We start from the raw sequence: 15348 nt of genomic DNA on the forward strand, positions 1-15348 counted from the left end.
AAAGGTTTGTTAACAGGCTCAAGACATTTCAATACATTTCATCGATGATTTTCACTTTCCACGGACCTGGTGGGTCAAGAAATTGTTTCCACACAACAAGTTCTTACTTTGAGTCAGAGTCGTTAATAACAACAGCATATAATGTTAATCACGGTGTATTTAATCAGCCTGAAATGCATATCTCAACCTGTTCGAGGGTGTCTGCTAGATGGCGCCATTGCTCCACCCAAGGAATCACAGAAATGAACTAACTTGCTAACTTCTGTGGATTTCACATCTGAAAAACGGTTAAAGTCTTGGATTAATTGAGAAAGGAAGAAGAGTCCATTTATCCAGGTGTGCTGAGGATACATCCAGTATTTTATACAGTTTTAGGGTTCAGAGCTTAAAGGTTCTGCTCTGGAATCTGGTCTTTATGCTGTGGATACAAAGGTACCTCCTGGGGTAAAGGACAACAGGCTCTTACCAGGGTCCAACTTCAAAAAGGGTGCCACAGTCTGTCTGTGTAGACATTTCCTACCAGGAACAAGATAAAACCAGCAGGGTTCCTGGTTTAACATGGAGGTCTGTCTACCCGGATTAAGATGGATCTGAATTTTAGGGCTTTCATTGAGCTCTGTTTTGGAGACATGTGGATGGACTTCCTTTTGAAGTAGAAAGTCATGAGTTCTTATCTGATCCTGGGGTTGCTGCATGTGTCAAAAAAACAAAAAAAACAAAAAAAAACATAGCTGTCAACCTATCAACTTTTTTTTCTTCCTCTTTTTTTCTTCCCCCTTTCCTTCCCTTCTTCACCTTTTCTTTTTTCTTTCTTTTTTCCTTTCCAATTACAACTTTTCAAAAAACGAACAGAGATGGTATATTGAATAAAAATGAAATTAAAAATAATGGCTGTCCATTATGAACTCTGAAATATCTCTTATCAACAGTTATAGCCTAACCTCTTTAATGTCTATAAATATACACCTTACTGCACCGTTCATTCCCTTGTAACGTCCTGCGGCTCTCGTGGAATTTCTTTGTAGAAATGTTGCAAACAGATTAATCTTGCCACCGTAGAGTATCCTCAATCTGCATGGATTGTACTGAAATCCACGGAAGGCGTTGATGTCAACAAAGCTTTGGATCACCGGTTGGAACCCTTTACGGACACATAGTTTCTGCCGAAAGGTCATGTGCAAGCATGATCCTCAGCCCACCATGCTTGATTTCCTTCTTCGTCTTCTCTCTGTAGACAAGCTATTCTTCTTGAAATTTCAAAAACCGTACCAAAACAGCTCTGTGTTGGTTTGGCTTCCCTGGGGCCAGCGTGCGGTGAACCTGCTCCAGTGTAAACTTTCGTTCAGGTGGCAGTTCAAGCCATGTTGTTCGCTTTTCCTGTATGAAATCGATGAGTGGTCGCATTCCTTCTGCTCTTTCACGTATGCCAAATATTCTTAAGTTTATTCCCCTTCCTTGATTCTCCAGGTCATCTGTTTTGGTCTCCAAAGCAGCGATTCACTTCAGAGCAGACTTCAGAGCAGTCACGTTTTCCTCTTGCACAGTTTCCATCTCATCAATGCAGACTTCTGTTTGTTCAATACGGGCCTCAGCCTGTTCAATGCGGCCCGCATTATGCACAATTTGTTTCATCTCAGTGACTTTACCCTCTTAACGTTGTAAGAGTGTCAGTCATACACATGAGATTTTGGTCAATGCCCTCCAGCCGTGTCCAATAATCTGATCGTAGTGACTTGAGTTCACACATAACTTCTTCGATGCTAGCCATCTTAGCTTTTGATCTTAGCTTTTGTCACGCTAGCACTCGCATCCCAAGGGCTTCGCGGAGATGTTTTGGTCATCTTGCCACGTGCATGGGTGAAAATGTCACACTGTTTCACAACCGTAGGTTTGGACATAGCCTCAGCTCGTAACTTTTAGAAAATGTTGACCGCTTTGTTAGGGTTTTGTTGGAAAAAAAGATGCACGGTCTCGGAGAGTTTTGGCAAAGCTGCCATCTTGATCACGTGACCCGGAAAAACCCATTACATGTTATTTTAATTGTACTCCATAAGAGTCCCCGATATCGCCATAAAAGGTCTCTAAACATGTTATCTTTTGCTTCAGAAAGACTCACTAGAAGGGTCTGAAAAACCACTAAATATAGCACAAAGTTGTTAAGTTAGTAGTGGCTCTACCGTGTGCATCAGTCTAATCTGTGCTCCAGGAAACTGAGCACTGACAAATGTTACGAGGTTAAATGCGTCCATTTTTTTAACATGTTTTTAACAGCCTTAATGTTATTACTTGGTATTTTAAATGAATACTGTATGAAGGCTTTATTTTAATATGCAGATATAGTTTTTAATAAGCAAAACACTTTGTATTGCTGGTTGCATGAAAAGTGCTTCATAAATAAAGTTTGATTTTGTGTAACTTAAGCCTTTTCTGGTTTCTTCAAGCCCTGTTTCCATGGAGACCATTTCCGCTTTAACCAACAGTAGAGGGATCAGCTGCAGGTCCAGGTGGATCTCTCAGGTCCTGGTTCAGGTCTAGGGTCTGATCCTTGCTGGTTTTCAGATGAAACTGAAGAAATGTGAACAAATGATAAAGAGTCTAAAGATCCAGTTTAAACCGGTTGTTGGTTATGTGTCATAACAACTCTGTTTCTTCTGGGAGAACTTATTTTCCTGCATGAATAAAATGAACATTTACAGCGCAGTTTGCTACTCAGCCTGTTTGTCTCATATTAACATCTGTGAGATGATCTGAAACATTTAAATGATAAATTTGCAAAGCAGCAAGAAACCAGGAAGGAGGCAGTTACTTTCTCACAGCTCTGTAAACATGAGTTTGTATGAAGTTGGAAGTAGTCGGAGCTGAAAGATATGCTTGTTTTAGGTTTGTTACCGGATCCTGATGCAGCTGTGTGGTCTGTACGGTCAGCCGGTCCTCGCCGTGCGCGTCCTGCTGGAGATGAAGAAGGCTGGAATCACGCCAAACACCATTACCTACGGCTACTACAACAAGGTCCACACACACACACACACACACACAGCCAAACACCGTCGGATTTTTTAATTGTCACCACCAGGGGGCAGAGTGTGACCAGGTCTAGTTTATTCACTTTTATTCTATTAATCTGTTCACTCCTTTTCCTGTCAATCAAATTATGATGAAAAAAAAACTTTTCACCAAGTCTACTGATTCTGTTTTTATTGATGTGAACATGCAGACATGATCCACCAGAGTACTATATTAATGATCATGATCAGTTGATTGATCAAATGTCGTCTCTGAAGGCCGTCCTGGAGAGCAAGTGGCCGTCTACTAATCAGGGTGGACGTCTCCGCTGGGCCAAGCTGAGAAATGTCTTGTTGGCCACAGCACAGTTCAGACAACCAATCAGAAGGCGGGAAAAGACCAACTCTTTGGGATCCCGAGGAGGTCAGCCATGTTTGATCAGGAAACTATTGATTCATTTGGTCAGCTTCAAGAGGCCAGAGGTCCTTAAATTGGTTCCATTGATCAGACGTTCCGTAGGTCGGACGTTCCGTAGGTCGAACGTTCCGTAAGTCAGACGTTCCGTATGTCGGATGTTCCGTTAATCAGACGTTCAGTATGTCGGATGTTCCGTTAATCAGACGTTCCGTAGGTCAGACGTTCCATAGATCAGACTTTTCATTAATCCGATGTTCCGTAGGTCGGATGGTCCGTTAATCCGACGTTCCGTTAATCCGACGTTACGTCAATCGGACGTTCCGTAGGTCAGACGTTTCATTGATCAGACGTTCCGTAGGTCAGATGGTTCCGTAGGTCAGACATTTCGTTAATCAGACGTTCCTTAGGTCGGACATTCCGTTAATCAGATGTTCCGTAGGTCAGACATTCCCTAGGTCAGACGTTCCCTAGGTCAGACGTTCAGTAGGTCGGACGTTCCGTAGGTCAGACGTTCCGTTGATCAGACATTCTGTAGGTCGGACGTTCAGTAGGTCAGACGTTCCATAGGTCAGACGTTCCATATGTCGGATGTTCCGTTAATCAGACGTTTCGTAGGTCGGATGTTCCGTTAATCAGACGTTTCGTAGGTCGGACGTTCTGTTAATCAGACGTTCCGTAGGTCGGACATTCCGTTAATCAGATGTTCCGTAGGTCAGACGTTCCATAGATCAGACGTTCCGTAGGTCAGACGTTCCGTAGATCAGACGTTCCGTTAATCCGACGTTCCTTAGGTCGGACATTCCGTTAATCAGACGTTCCGTAGGTCAGACATTCCCTAGGTCGGACGTTCCGTAGGTCGGACATTCCCTAGGTCAGACGTGCCCTAGGTCAGACGTTTCGTTGATCAGACATTCCGTTAATCAGACGTTCTGTAGGTCGGACGTTCCGTAGGTCGGACGTTCCGTAGGTCGGACGTTCCGTAGGTCGGACGTTCTGTAGGTCGGACGTTCTGTAGGTCGGACGTTCCGTAGGTCGGACGGTTCCGTAGCTCAGACATTTCGTTAATCAGACGTTCCGTAGATCGGACGTTCCCTAGGTCAGACGTTGCGTAGGTCGGACGTTCCGAAGGTCAGACACTCTCTAACCTATGGTTAGAGGTTCTGTAAGCAGAGGTTTGATTGGTTTTGCTGAAAATATTCCTGTTTTCACTGGTTCTGGATTTACATCTGATGTTTTTTCTGGGGACCAGATTATGCTGCTGTGAGTGATAAAGGTCTCTGTTTGTGATGAAGATGCTGCCATGGACCTGGATCAGAGGCCCCGACCACACTCTACTCTGATTCGTCAGTCCAGCTGGAGCGGTCTGAGCGAAAGCTCCAGTCATGAGTCTCTGACTGGTCCTCTGGTGAAGAGCAGCAGCCTGAACAGCATGAAGACACGTAGCGACAGTAAGAATATATGACAAGTTTCTTCGTTCTCAGATCTCCTGGATCGGTTCTTCTAATTGCCCTCCTTTCCATCCTCCAGAGATCAGATCTTCCAAAAAGCCCCTCTTCCCAAACACCGGGACAAATGGCCATGGGGACATCAGCTCTGGGAAACCTCCTCTGGGACGGCGCAACACATCCACTCCACCTCCGATGTACCCTGGAGGACTGGTGGTCCGCCGCAGTCAGGTCTGCCTCTCCAACTTCTACAAGGACTGCGCTGAATCGGCCGACTTGGCAACGGATTGTAGGTGCCAGCCTGCAGAGAGAGACGGCAGGTGAGTGGTCTCCCGCTTCAGGTGGTCTCCCGTTTCAGGTGGTCTCCCGTTTCAGGTGGTCTCCTGCTTCAGGTGGTCTCCTGCTTCAGGTGGTCTCCCGTTTCAGGTGGTCTCCTGCTTCAGGTGGTCTCCCGTTTCAGGTGGTCTCCCGTTTCAGGTGGTCTCCTGCTTCAGGTGGTCTCCCGTTTCAGGTGGTCTCCTGCTTCAGGTGGTCTCCTGCTTCAGGTGATCTCCTGCTTCAGGTGGTCTCCCGTTTCAGGTGGTCTCCCGTTTCAGGTGGTCTCCTGCTTCAGGTGGTCTCCCGTTTCAGGTGGTCTCCCGCTTCAGGTGGTCTCCTGCTTCAGGTGGTCTCCCGTTTCAGGTGGTCTCCCGCTTCAGGTGGTCTCCTGCTTCAGGTGGTCTCCTGCTTCAGGTGGTCTCCCGTTTCAGGTGGTCTCCTGCTTCAGGTGGTCTCCCGTTTCAGGTGGTCTCCTGCTTCAGGTGGTCTCCCGTTTCAGGTGGTCTCCTGCTTCAGGTGGTCTCCCGCTTCAGGTGGTCTCCTGCTTCAGGTGGTCTCCTGCTTCAGGTGGTCTCCCGCTTCAGGTGGTCTCCTGCTTCAGGTGGTCTCCTGCTTCAGGTGGTCTCCTGCTTCAGGTGGTCTCCTGCTTCAACCATCCCACTCTTGCTTGCAGGCCTGCAGGAGCTCGAGACTCCGCCCACAAGAACAAGGTCGTAGACGAGAACTGCAACAACGTGTCGTCCCCGAGCCGAGGAGGTCTGGCGGGGAAGCTTCAGCAGCTCCTCACGCCAACCAAGCATAGAACGTCGTCTCGACGTGCCGCCAGTGTGGACGACCGGCGGCCAGGAGGAAGAGGAGGCGGCATTGGACGAAGAGTATCGGATCAGAGGCACTCCAGGAAGTCTCAGGTGGCAGAAACGCTTCTGAAGGCCAAGGACAGGCTGGTGAACGCCACCTCAGAGGTGAAGATGATGACGGTAACGATGATGATGATGATGATGATGACACGTGTTAGACATCAACGGTACGATCTGCTTTCAGAGCTCGCTGTCTGTAGGAAGTGATCTGGACCTGACGGACACGCCCGCTTCGTCCTACCCTGGGCGCAGGTCCTGGGACGCCAACCAGGAGGGGGCGGGGATGGAGGTAGATGGCCTGTTGTTGGCGGTCCAGATGTAGCTGTTCTGGACCGGATGTGTGTTGATCCACCGTCTCTGGTTCCAGGTTCTGATGTCCAGCTGCTCGTTGTGCCGCGGCTGCAACTCTCTGGTCTACGATGAGGAGATCATGGCCGGCTGGACATCAGACGACTCCAACCTCAACTCGTCCTGCCCGTTCTGCTCCACCTCCTTCGTCCCCTTCCTGAGCGCCGAGATCTGCGACCTGGGACCCGTCAGCAGGTACCGACACCAACAACTGCTTCTTTCTAGTCCAGTTCAGTCCAAACGTAACCAAACATATGAACCACGACCTAAAGACGGGCATCAGAGCCAGAAAGGAACTCCTCCCTTCTGTTTCCGGAGCCAACCTGGGACCTCAGTCTGTCTGGAGTTTAGGAGGATAAAACTCTTCCAGGTCTACATGTCTTCAGGACGTCTTTGTAATCTGTAGTCTGATCTGGTGACCGGTAATGGATCAGATGTTCTGATGGATCCTTCCTTCGTCAGACGCTTGTGTAAAAGTCTTTGTTCTTCCTCCTCAGTTCGGAACGCTGCAATCTGACCCTGGAGGATGAGGTGGAGAGTGCCGTGAGGCCCCCTAGTGGTCATGAGGCGTCGCAGCGCCTCCACTGTAACGGACTTAGCGAGGACTCCAATTCTGAGACCAGCAGCTACTCTGAGACGAGCAGAACCACCACGGTAACCTCTGACACATCTCACACGTCGTCTCCCCGTCCTTCCTACCACACTGATAGACTCCGCCCCCTCCCTCAGGGCTCGTCGGTGGGCGGGACCCCTCAAGTGACGGTGGCCTACCTGAGTCCTCTTGTTCTGAGGAAGGAGCTAGAGAGTCTACTGGAGAACGAGGGCGAGGCGGTCCTGGCCCAGCCTCAGTTCCTGGACAGCCACTCCATCATCTTCTGGAACCTGGTCTGGTACTTTCAGCGGCTCGGCCTGCCCAGTAACCTGCTGCAGCTGGTCCGCAGCTCGCCACTGGTCAGCCAGTTCACACAGGTACATATAGTCCATGTGGTTTAGCAGAGAGGTCCAGACGGACTGGACCGTGGGTCTGTTAGAATTCAGTTCCATGTCATTGTGGTCACTTCACCCAGGATGGACTTTCTACACCCAGTCCTACGACCAAACAACACTTAGTCCTGGTTGAAGTGGTTTTTGATCAGACATCTTGCACACCATTCTCATCTCTCAGGTCTAAGACCACCTTCTTCAGGTTACTTAGACGGCTCTCCTCATTCACGACTTGCTCTTCCATTGATTTAGCTTTCTCCAACACATCTCTTTTTGGAGTTTTGTAGCCCAAGGCGACAATAATATCTTGTCAGAGACTTTTCCCCAAATCAGCTGTAGATTCTCCATATTGCTGTTGTTCCTGTTTCCTCAGCGGAGCTAACATTAGCTTGACCACTGTTAGCTTCAGCTGTAGCTAGGGAAAGTTGTGGAGGGTTCATGGGTTTAGACGACTTCTTTGTGATGTCAAGTTTTATTAAAGCCAATAATATTGACAGAAGAAGAAAAATTACATGGAGGACTGTCAAAATGTCTGTCTTGATGTTTAGAACAGAGGAGCATAGAACAACAGGTCTGCTCCATGTGATTTAGTCCTGGGTTAAAGTGTTTCAGTCTGGGTTAAAGCGGATCAGGTGATTGGTCGGTCTTCCGGCAGGTCTCCCAGTCGGAGAACTCTGCGGTGAGGGTTCGGCTGCTGTGGGACACCCTGAGCCCTGACACAGACCAGTGGCCTCCTCTCTACGTCCTGTGGAGGATTCACAGTAAGTCTGACCCACACATCAGTGTCTGCCTACAGGAAAGTTGTCTGTCATCTGCCTGATGTCTGGCTCCGCCCCCTCCATCAGGTGGCATTCCCATGAGGATCTACAGCTGGCGGCGGCACAACCACCCGTTCACTCTGTCCTTCCTGGAGGAGGTGTTACGCTGGGTCGGCATGAATGAGGTCCACAAGGCCGTCACCCTGTTCCTGGACACGATGGCCAAACAGCCGGGGTCCCCCCGGGTCCAGAGGTGTGTTCAGCATCCGGTTACCAACGGAAACATGATGATGATGATGATGATGATGGTCTGAAGCGCATCACGGTGTTTGTGTTGACAGGAGTCTGTACAGAGAGTTCCTCTTCCTCACCATGGCAGCTATGGGCAAAGATCACGTCGGTAATACCGATATCACCTCATAACTCCACCTATATCACCTTATACCTCCACCTGTATCACCTTATACCTCCACCTGTATCACCTTATACCTCCACTTATATCACCTTATACCTCCACTTATATCACCTTATACCTCCACCTATATCACCTTATACCTCCACTTATATCACCTTATACCTCCACTTATATCACCTTATACCTCCACTTATATCACCTTATACCTCCACTTATATCACCTTATACCTCCACTTATATCACCTTATACCTCCACTTATATCACCTTATACCTCCACCTGTATCACCTTATACCTCCACCTATATCACCTTATACCTCCACCTATATCACCTTATACCTCCACTTATATCACCTTATACCTCCACTTATATCACCTTATACCTCCACTTATATCACCTTATACCTCCACTTATATCACCTTATACCTCCACTTATATCACCTTATACCTCCACTTATATCACCTTATACCTCCACTTATATCACCTTATACCTCCACTTATATCACCTTATACCTCCACCTATATCACCTTATACCTCCACCTATATCACCTTATACCTCCACCTATATCACCTTATACCTCCACTTATATCACCTTATACCTCCACTTATATCACCTTATACCTCCACCTATATCACCTTATACCTCCACTTATATCACCTTATACCTCCACCTATATCACCTTATACCTCCACTTATATCACCTTATACCTCCACTTATATCACCTTATACCTCCACTTATATCACCTTATACCTCCACCTATATCACCTTATACCTCCACTTATATCACCTTATACCTCCACTTATATCACCTTATAACTCCACCTATATCACCTTATACCTCCACTTATATCACCTTATACCTCCACTTATATCACCTTATACCTCCACTTATATCACCTTATACCTCCACCTATATCACCTTATAACTCCACCTATATCACCTTATACCTCCACCTATATCACCTTATACCTCCACTTATATCACCTTATAACTCCACCTATATCACCTTATACCTCCACTTATATCACCTTATACCTCCACTTATATCACCTTATACCTCCACTTATATCACCTTATAACTCCACCTATATCACCTTATACCTCCACTTATATCACCTTATACCTCCACTTATATCACCTTATACCTCCACTTATATCACCTTATACCTCCACTTATATCACCTTATACCTCCACTTATATCACCTTATACCTCCACTTATATCACCTTATAACTTATATCACCTTATACCTCCACTTATATCACCTTATACCTCCACTTATATCACCTTATACCTCCACCTATATCACCTTATACCTCCACTTATATCACCTTATACCTCCACCTGTATCACCTTATACCTCCACTTATATCACCTTATACCTCCACCTGTATCACCTTATACCTCCACTTATATCACCTTATACCTCCACCTATATCACCTTATACCTCCACCTATATCACCTTATACCTCCACCTATATCACCTTATACCTCCACTTATATCACCTTATAACTCCACCTATATCACCTTATACCTCCACTTATATCACCTTATACCTCCACCTATATCACCCTATACCTCCACCTATATCACCTTATACCTCCACCTATATCACCTTATACCTCCACCTATATCACCTTATACCCCCACTTATATCACCTTATACCTCCACCTATATCACCTTATACCCCCACTTATATCACCTTATACCTCCACTTATATCACCTTATACCTCCACCTATATCACCTTATACCTCCACCTATATCATCTTATAACTTATATCACCTTATATCTCCACCTATATCACCTTATACCTCCACTTATATCACCTTATACCTCCACCTATATCACCTTATACCTCCACCTATATCACCTTATACCTCCACTTATATCACCTTATACCTCCACTTATATCACCTTATACCTCCACTTATATCACCTTATACCTCCACTTATATCACCTTATACCTCCACTTATATCACCTTATACCTCCACCTATATCACCTTATACCTCCACTTATATCACCTTATACCTCCACCTATATCATCTTATACCTCCACCTATATCACCTTATACCTCCACTTATATCACCTTATAACTCCACCTATATCACCTTATACCTCCACTTATATCACCTTATACCTCCACCTATATCACCCTATACCTCCACCTATATCACCTTATACCTCCACCTATATCACCTTATACCTCCACCTATATCACCCTATACCTCCACCTATATCACCTTATACCTCCACCTATATCACCCTATACCTCCACCTATATCACCTTATACCTCCACCTATATCACCCTATACCTCCACCTATATCACCTTATACCTCCACCTATATCACCCTATACCTCCACCTATATCACCTTATACCTCCACCTATATCACCTTATACCTCCACCTATATCACCCTATACCTCCACCTATAGTACCTTATAAATGGTCTTCTTCTTCTCTTGCAGCTGCGTTCGATAAGAAGTTCAAGGCGGCGTATTTGCGGCTCTGTGGGTCTCTGGGTCGAGAGGAGCTCCGTAAGAAGCGAGCGGAACCCCCGAGTCCCAAAGCCATCGACTGCAGACGGAGCTTCCACCCTCCTCTGGAGTGCTGAAGGAGCTGCCTCCACCTCACTGTTCCCTCCTGGTGGTGGACCACTCCTCGCCTCGCCTCCTCCTCGGATCACAACCGTTGTCCTGCTGCAGTTCTCCGTCAGACGGACCCGGAACCAACTGGAAAACCCAGCATGGACAAGCGGACCTCCAGGTTTCTGCTGGGAATCTTCTTGAATCTTCAGATGGTTTTATTAGAAACACTCTATGACCAGACGCTCCAGCTCCCCAGTAGAGTCTGGGTCCAGTTTGAGACGATCCCAGTGTGGGAGCTAGAGCCGGGTTTTTCCGGACCTGGCACCAGTGAACGGGCCAAGTTGTGGTTTTTCCTTCATTATCCTCTGCATCCCTGTCAGCTGAGGAAAGACCTGAATTGAAGGATATCATCCAAGACTTGGATCCAGAGGAATCTGATCCAGATCTGGTCCAGAGGGATCTGATCCAGAGGGATCTGATCCACATCTGGTCCAGAGGGATCTGATCCACATCTGGTCCAGAGGGATCTGATCCAGATCAGGCTGTCTGGTTCTGGAATAGAACTGGGTACACCCTGACCTCAGATCTGCTTTGTTGCCATGGAAACGTCATTGACGGCTGGGAGATATTTTTATACTCCACTGAGTGTTTGTTTTGGGTTTGTTTACAGAATCGGAATCTCTGACCCGGCTCTGACCTGGATCGTTGGTTCTGCTTCTTGTTTTGCTTTCTGTCTTCTCCACCAACACGCTGCCTCTGATTGGCTGCAGATGTGATGATGTCACAAATACTCACCTGCATGTCCGTGTCTGTTTTTATTCGCTGGTTCTCTGGTCGGTCTGGACAGAACCAGAACCAAAACCGACCAAAAGGTTTTAGATCTGTGGAGCATGCTCAGTTCGAACCACGCTGTTGTCTTCCTGTTGGTCCCTGAAGACCAGTTCCAGATCTGAGAGGTCAGACCAGCTCACTCCATAAGGACCCGGTTCTGATCCTGAAGTCGGACCGCAGACTGTCAGACTGGAGCAGCAGGGGGCGCTGCTCTACTATAGAACCAGGTCTGGATCCTCTTCCTGAAGCCAGAGATCAGGTTGCTGTTTCTGACATTCAGTGAACACGTCATGATGTGAAGCTGTGGGTAGAGAAGAAGATGGACTCACCTAGTGACATCACAGGGGGGCGGAGCTAGGAAGGTGCGTTGAGGTGACCGATGGATCGGTTTCTGATCTGTGAAGTCAGCAGAGCAGCTGGGAGCTGAGCGTGGATGTTCCTACGCTCCAGGCGCATGTGAACGCAGGGTTGGACTGAAGGTTTTATTTCTGGTGTAATTTATATTCTGCTGTAAATGTTTTAATAAGAAAGATTAAAGATGGCGGTGAAACTGCTGCTGCGGCGACTCTTACTAATCCGTCGCAGGATCCATCAGATGGATGGGAAAGTTGTGTAGAACCGGGTCCTACTGGTAAGTTCCGGCCCAGTCACCATGGTTCCACGATGTTCAGGAATGTTTTGATTGAAGTTTTAGGATTGAAGTTTAACAGGATGATATCTCTGTATTAAATGTCATCAATAGTTTATAAGCATGTTGAACACAAAGTAGCGTTAAAACTAAACGCATCGCAGAAAGAAACATCAGTAGCTTTGAACAATGGTGTGTTTCCATCTTCTGATTTTCCATCGAGTAAATAAACCATTAGCAGGTCAGGTTAGCGTAGCATGTCACCCACCTTCCAATACCTCGCTGTCTGCAGGTTACTGGTATCGATCCGATACCATCTCCCTTCTTCACGCGTTCTAACCGTCCTCCCCAACCAGGTTCCACTCTGTTTTCAGTTCCAGTCCTCTCCCTGAGACATTATTCCACTTCCAGTCCTCTCCCTGAGACATTATTCCACTTCCAGTCCTCTCCCTGAGACATTATTCCACTTCCAGTCCTCTCCCTGAGACATTATTCCACGTCCAGTCCTCTCCCTGAGACATTATTCCACGTCCAGTCCTCTCCCTGAGACATTATTCCACTTCCAGTCCTCTCCCTGAGACATTATTCCACTTCCAGTCCTCTCCCTGAGACATTATTCCACTTCCCGTCCTCTCCCTGAGACATTATTCCACTTCCAGTCCTCTCCCTGAGACATTATTCCACTTCCCGTCCTCTCCCTGAGACATTATTCCACTTCCCGTCCTCTCCCTGAGACATTATTCCACTTCCAGTCCTCTCCCTGAGATATTATTCCACTTCCAGTCCTCTCCCTGAGACATTATTCCACGTCCAGTCCTCTCCCTGAGACATTATTCCACTTCCAGTCCTCTCCCTGAGACATTATTCCACTTCCAGTCCTCTCCCTGAGACATTATTCCACTTCCCGTCCTCTCCCTGAGACATTATTCCACTTCCCGTCCTCTCCCTGAGACATTATTCCACTTCCCGTCCTCTCCCTGAGACATTATTCCACTTCCAGTCCTCTCCCTGAGATATTATTCCACTTCCAGTCCTCTCCCTGAGACATTATTCCACTTCCAGTCCTCTCCCTGAGACATTATTCCACGTCCAGTCCTCTCCCTGAGACATTATTCCACGTCCAGTCCTCTCCCTGAGACATTATTCCACTTCCAGTCCTCTCCCTGAGACCCTATTCCACTTCCAGTGGTCTTCCTGTTCTAGCTTCTCCAATTCGTTCTATCCACACATTTTCTTTGTGCAGGTGTTGTTAAATACACTGGACAATGATCAGATGAGTCTCTTACACCCGTTTCACAGCTTTCAACCTTGTATTGATCTCTGCTATACATTAGAACATAATCAGTCCTAGAGTACCATGTGGTGCAGAAAGAAATGTGGAATCTCTCTTGGTAGGCTAAAGTTCCCTCCATATATCTAGAATAGAATTCTGATATTATTTTACCATTTTTTTTGTTAGATTCTTTTGCAAAACTTTTCCAGATTAATCTAACTGAAGATTAAGTCTCTAGTTTAGGTCTCCTCCCCCAATCAAAACACCTTCTACCTCTGTTGCGTTCAGGTCAAATATTAGCTTACAGGAAGCCCAATCAGATCCCACACATTCAGTAACTCCTTCCAGTCGACCCGTCGCCAGGATGTATCTACCTTCCTTGTCTTTTACAATTTTTAGCTTCTCAAAGCAAACTTTGTTATATTAAATTCCCCCCTTCTATGTCTTGGTTTACATGATGCTGAGACCTCCTGGTTGTAACCATTTCCTTTCAGTTGGACATGCTCATTCCCAGTTAAGTTACAGTCTCCTGTAAAAAGAGTACTTCTGCGTTCTCTCAATTTACTGACTATCTTACTGCTTCTTATTGGGTTTAGTACACCTTTAACAAGAGGCTTTTTTTATATTTGTACTATAAAGTTAGTAGCCTACACCCTCCTAGCCGTTCATCTATTAACCACAACTCAGAACATAGAGAACAAGAACATTATGAACAATAAGGCCATATTTATACAGGCTTCCAAACAAGAGGTCCAGAACTTGACCTTCTTCAAGCTAATTCCAGCTCCAAGGGGTTGCCCTGATCCCTGTAGGCAGGGGGCCGCTTGGTCTTCATCGGTCTGTTTGGCCTTCATCGGCCCAAAGGTGCTAAGCCTAAACTTGAAGCACCTGAGGAGCTGCTTGCGTGAACTCTAATTGACGCGTTTGATCACTAAGACTAGTTTTGACCAATAATGTCATTTCTAAACACTGATTCATTTTACCTTTTATTGTCCACCATGTGTATCATGAAACCAATCCGTTCGCGATGATTGTCAGTATATTGTCCATAGATGATGGAAAAAAACAATGAACATGCACAACAACGAACGGTCAAAAAACTGTGTTCACCTTCATACAAGCAACACCGATCACCTGCATGAAAGTTCCTAGTTAAATAGGTTGTCGTGGAATTTATCCGATGAGAAATAAATCTATAAATCAACTGTTTTCTGTTCAATTTATTGGGCATGTACAGATGTTGCAGGCGAGAGGTCTCGAGAGCTCTCCCCCTGCTCAGAGTGCTACAGTGTTCTTTAAGCATACACAAACAACCTTTGCCTGGCAGCACTAGTCAAAACAACTGCTAGCTTGGAAATAACAACAGTCAAAGCTGAAACAGGCCTTGAACAGAACACTTAGTTTTATGCATGAATCTACCAAAGCAAGCTTACTGAACTACTCTAACTATGCAGAATATATATCTT

The 15348-nt window shown here is 46.4% G+C and overlaps 1 protein-coding gene across 2 annotated transcripts in view; it reads left to right on the forward strand.

The window, feature by feature from the left end:
* dennd4b (DENN/MADD domain containing 4B) overlaps positions 1-12536 on the forward strand; it is a 52449-nt gene extending 39913 nt beyond the window's left edge. For both annotated transcript variants that reach the window (XM_079240412.1, XM_079240413.1), the window contains 13 exons: positions 2881-3009; positions 3282-3426; positions 4713-4868; positions 4948-5185; positions 5857-6145; positions 6225-6329; positions 6408-6583; positions 6886-7042; positions 7118-7357; positions 8028-8133; positions 8218-8383; positions 8472-8530; positions 11031-12536. In XM_079240412.1, the coding sequence (XP_079096538.1) occupies positions 2881-3009; positions 3282-3426; positions 4713-4868; positions 4948-5185; positions 5857-6145; positions 6225-6329; positions 6408-6583; positions 6886-7042; positions 7118-7357; positions 8028-8133; positions 8218-8383; positions 8472-8530; positions 11031-11176 (2112 nt within the window). In that variant the 3' untranslated portion in view covers positions 11177-12536. The remainder of the gene's footprint in view (positions 1-2880; positions 3010-3281; positions 3427-4712; positions 4869-4947; positions 5186-5856; positions 6146-6224; positions 6330-6407; positions 6584-6885; positions 7043-7117; positions 7358-8027; positions 8134-8217; positions 8384-8471; positions 8531-11030) is intronic.
* The last annotated feature ends 2812 nt before the right edge of the window (positions 12537-15348 follow it).

Source organism: Telmatherina bonti (genome assembly GCF_933228915.1).
Source record: "Telmatherina bonti genome assembly, chromosome: 5".
Taxonomy (NCBI): Eukaryota; Metazoa; Chordata; class Actinopteri; order Atheriniformes; family Telmatherinidae; genus Telmatherina; species Telmatherina bonti.